We start from the raw sequence: 4,172 nt of genomic DNA on the forward strand, positions 1-4,172 counted from the left end.
TTGTTGAACTTTTGTTTCATCCTCTAAAAGTCAAAATGTCCCTTGAAAATAAGACATTCTAGCCAGGCAGGTGTGGTGGCACACACCTTTCATCCCAGTACTCAGATGCAAAGTCAAATGGGTCTCTGAGTTCTAGGCCAGCCTGGTCTACAGAGCAAGCTCCAGGACAGCCAGGGCTACACAGAGAAACCCTGTCTTGAGAAACAAACAACAAAAGAAAAAAAGAAAGTAAGACACTCACTAACAGTTTGAGTGTTGAGTTTGTTCTTCCAAGACTGATGGAGTTTAGTTGTGAGGGTTTCAGAGGGCCAGTTCTCTTTTTGCCTTTTTTTTTTTTTTTTTTTTTTTTTTTTTTTTTTTTTTTTTATGCTGGGCTGAGATTGGAACTGGTATCTCAGGCATGCTAGGCAAAGTGTTTTTGTCTTTGAGCTAACCATCAGTAGTATGATTTGTCGCTAAGGAAGCATGAACAGTCAAGGCATACCATAGTTTCTCCATCTTTACCTATGGTGAATAATAATGGATAGTTTTCCCTGACCATTGAATAGGCAGTTTATACTTTATTAAAGTAAAATTTTAATCCTTAATCACCTGTTTATAAGTTTTTGAGTAAGCCCTTACTTCATTGTTAACATTTAATTTTTCCTCTTTTGGTGGACCTGTTTTAGAAACCTAAAATGTCTAATGACTGAATTTGCATTTCTCATTCAGGTTATACATTGGCTCCCAGTGGTACTGTGGATAACTTTTCAGATTCTGGTCACAGTGAAATTTCTTCACGATCCAGTATTGTCAGCAATTCTTCTTTTGACTCGGTGCCAGTCTCTCTGCATGATGAACGGCGCCAGAGGCATTCTGTCAGCATTGTGGAGACCAACCTAGGTGTCGGCAGGATGGAGCGGCGGACCCTGATTGAGCCTGATCAATACAGTTTAGGGTAAGCGTCTGCTGCTTGCATTCTCTCCTTTCTCTTCCCATGGGTCTGTTATTAAGTGCCACGCTATTTTTGTAATGCAGACTGCTTTTGTAGTTATGTTTATTCTCCTGTGGTCCACTGGGGCTCTGTGCTGGAGGAAGACTGTACCAGTAGGACACACCCCAGTATTTGTCTGAGCTGCGTTCCATAGGTAACCACAGTATATTCAGTCACCATGAGCCTTGTAAGGAAAGTGCTCCTTTTTTGTAGCAAGTTGTTGGTCTCTTCCCCATTTTTGCTTTGTAAAAAGGTAAATGAATGATATGACATAACTGGCCACTCTAATCCCATTCAAGAATACTTTCTTCCTTTCTCTGGGATGAAAGAAAACCACTTTTCTAGGGGAAAAGATATTTTATAGGCATAGTGGCTCAAGCCTATTATTCTAGCACTGAGGCTGAGGTAAGAGGTTCATGAGTTCAAGGCCAGCCTAAACTACAAACCAAGAGCTTGTCTCAAAGCAGCAAAACAGTTAATCAGCAAAAGTTTCTTTAACACTCTCACACCTTCCTTTCCTTTGTTTTGGACAATATAGGTCATATGCCCCAGTGTCTGAAAGCCGAGGCCTGTACGCCGCAGCAACTGTCATCTCTTCTCCTAGCGCAGAGGAGCTCTCCCATGACCAAGGGGACCGTGCTTCCCTCGATGCTGCTGACAGCGGTCGTGGGAGCTGGACATCATGTTCAAGTGGTTCCCATGATAACATCCAGACCATCCAGCACCAGAGAAGCTGGGAAACATTGCCGTTTGGGCACACTCACTTTGACTATTCAGGGGATGCTGCAGGCATATGGGCCTCTGGTGGCCATATGGACCAAATTATGTTTTCTGATCATAGCACAAAATATAATAGACAAAATCAAAGTAGAGAGAGTCTTGAACAAGCCCAATCACGGGCAAGCTGGGCATCTTCCACAGGCTACTGGGGAGAAGATTCAGAAGGTGACACGGGCACTATCAAGCGAAGGGGTGGCAAGGATGTCTCCATTGAGACAGAAAGTAGCAACCTGGTGCCTGTGACCACAGAGGAAGCCAAACCTGTCCCCATGCCTGCCCATATAGCTGTGACGTCAAGTACTACAAAGGGGCTCATTGGTAAGTATGGAAATGGAATGCTGGGGGGGGTACCTGGACCATGGGTGGAAATTGGTTTCTCCCTCCAGTTTGTCCGTCGACACGTTAGGATCCAGATCAGCACTGCGGTCCAAATGACTAGGGCCAAGTTTGCGGTCAGAAACAATGCAATTCAACATTCAATAAAACTTAGCCCTCAGAGTCAATAGGTTGTTGATACTGCCTGAAAATTATTAGACTAGGTGCCTGTGTTCTTTACAGAGGAGTGATTTCCTTTCATTGAAACTGGGAAAAAATGGTTTATTATTCTCTTGTCCCCTTGAATTGTATCAAGAACTCTTTATCCTTTGTACTTTTGAAATTTTTCATTTTGTTTGTTATGCAGACAATTTGTTTCTACTAAACAAATTCTTTGTGCATGCTAAAACAGGGGGTAAAGAACTCAGAGGTGAGTAAAAGCACAGGAGGGGATCAGGCAGAGCTAGAATCCCTGTCTCAACACTTCACTCAGCTATGCCTACTCATCTGTAAAGCAAGCTTCATAATTTTATCTTTTAAAAAATATTTATTTTATTTTATGTGCATTGGTGTTTTGACTGCATGTATATCTGTGTGAAAGTGTCAGGTCCCCTACAGCTAGAGACAGTTGTGAGCTGCTTTGTGGTGCTAGGAATCTAACCCAAGTCCTCTGGAAGAGCAGCCAGTTGTCGTAGCCACTGAGCCATCTCTCCAGCACCAATTATATATATGTTAAAGTTTTTTGAGACAGGGTTTCTCTGTGTAGCCCTGGCTGTCCTGCCTGCAACTTATTTTGCAGACCAGGTCTTTGCCTTGAACTCACAAAGATCCACCTGCCTCTGCCTCCTGAGTGCTGGGATTAAAGGTGTGTGCCACCACTGCCTGGCTCAAGAATTTTATCTTAATAGGGTTAGTGTGAGGATGGAAGAGGTCTGACTGATGACAGTGCCACCAAATCAGGGGCCCCTGAAAGATACTGATGTCCTTTCTGGTGTAAAGACAAGTGTGTTCCTGTCATGGGTTCCAGTCTCTGAAGCATGTATAATGACTGTCTGTCTAATAGAACTGTAAGATAGATTATGAGGTACAGAGAGAAGCTTCTAGAATGCAAGCATCGTTTGTATTAATGAGTGATGTAGCCACATAAAAAATGATGTATGGATATCAAATTTAATACTCATAAAGACAAGTAAGGAAGTAACAGTTCAAAATTCTTGGGTTGGTTGTTTTGAACCATTTTCCACTAACTAATTCTCAGAATTTTTATTGCTAAAGAGGAAAGGAAAATGATGTCTAGTTCCTAACAAAATCCAGAAAAGAAAGCTTAAGTTGTATTTAGTTTCACAAATTTCGTGTTTTGATTCGCAGAGACTAAAGGTTTTTCATTAATGAAATCATGGGTTTTAAAGAAAAGCAACTGCCTTTTTTGTTTCCAGGGCTTTTAAAGTTTGATTCCTGTACCATGTTTCTAATTTTATTTTAATTTATTGTTTTCCAAAGTGAAACTTAGAGACTTAGAAAAACGTGGAACTGATTCTCCATTTGATAATATTGGGAAATTCCTAACAAACATGAACTGTTAACCCCTCTCTAGGTACAGAGAGGAGAGGAAATTGATTGATTGATTGATTGATTTTTTTTTTTTTTTTTACCGTACACTGATGTGTTCCAGGCATGCTCCTGGTACCTCTTGTACCTTGTTTTGCTTTAATCCTCACAGTAGGGCTAAGAGTAGGTTAGTTTTAAACTCACCTATTTTAGTTGAACTCCCTTGGTTTATAGTAGTTGCTTTGCTCAGCAGTTATCCACTGCACAGAAACCATCTGGTATTTGCTGCAGACAGCTTAGTTCCCTGTAGTGTCTTGAACGGTGCTTGTATCCTGCAGTTTATGCAGCATGAAAGGCCTTGACCTGACACCCTGGCTTCTCTCTGCAGCACGGAAGGAGGGCAGGTACCGAGAACCGCCGCCCACACCTCCAGGCTATGTGGGCATCCCCATCGCTGATTTCCCTGAAGGGCCTTGCCACCCAGCACGGAAGCCTCCAGACTACAACGTGGCCCTGCAGCGGTCCCGCATGGTAGCGCGGCCCACCGAGGCCCCAG

The 4,172-nt window shown here is 42.6% G+C and overlaps 1 protein-coding gene across 1 annotated transcript; it reads left to right on the forward strand.

Annotated features, from left to right (window-relative positions):
* Nucleotides 1-691: 691 nt before the first annotated feature.
* On the forward strand, nucleotides 692-4,165 carry LOC118237673 (rap guanine nucleotide exchange factor 2-like; the record flags this gene model as incomplete). Its single annotated transcript, XM_035453787.1, has 3 exons — nucleotides 692-937; nucleotides 1,512-2,071; nucleotides 4,005-4,165. Coding segments are annotated over exons 1-3 (765 nt in total), but the record flags the coding sequence as incomplete, so codon positions are not given.
* Between the last annotated feature and the right edge of the window lie 7 nt (nucleotides 4,166-4,172).

The sequence above is a fragment of the Cricetulus griseus genome, unplaced genomic scaffold, assembly GCF_003668045.3.
Source record: "Cricetulus griseus strain 17A/GY unplaced genomic scaffold, alternate assembly CriGri-PICRH-1.0 unplaced_scaffold_241, whole genome shotgun sequence".
Taxonomy (NCBI): domain Eukaryota; kingdom Metazoa; phylum Chordata; class Mammalia; order Rodentia; family Cricetidae; genus Cricetulus; species Cricetulus griseus.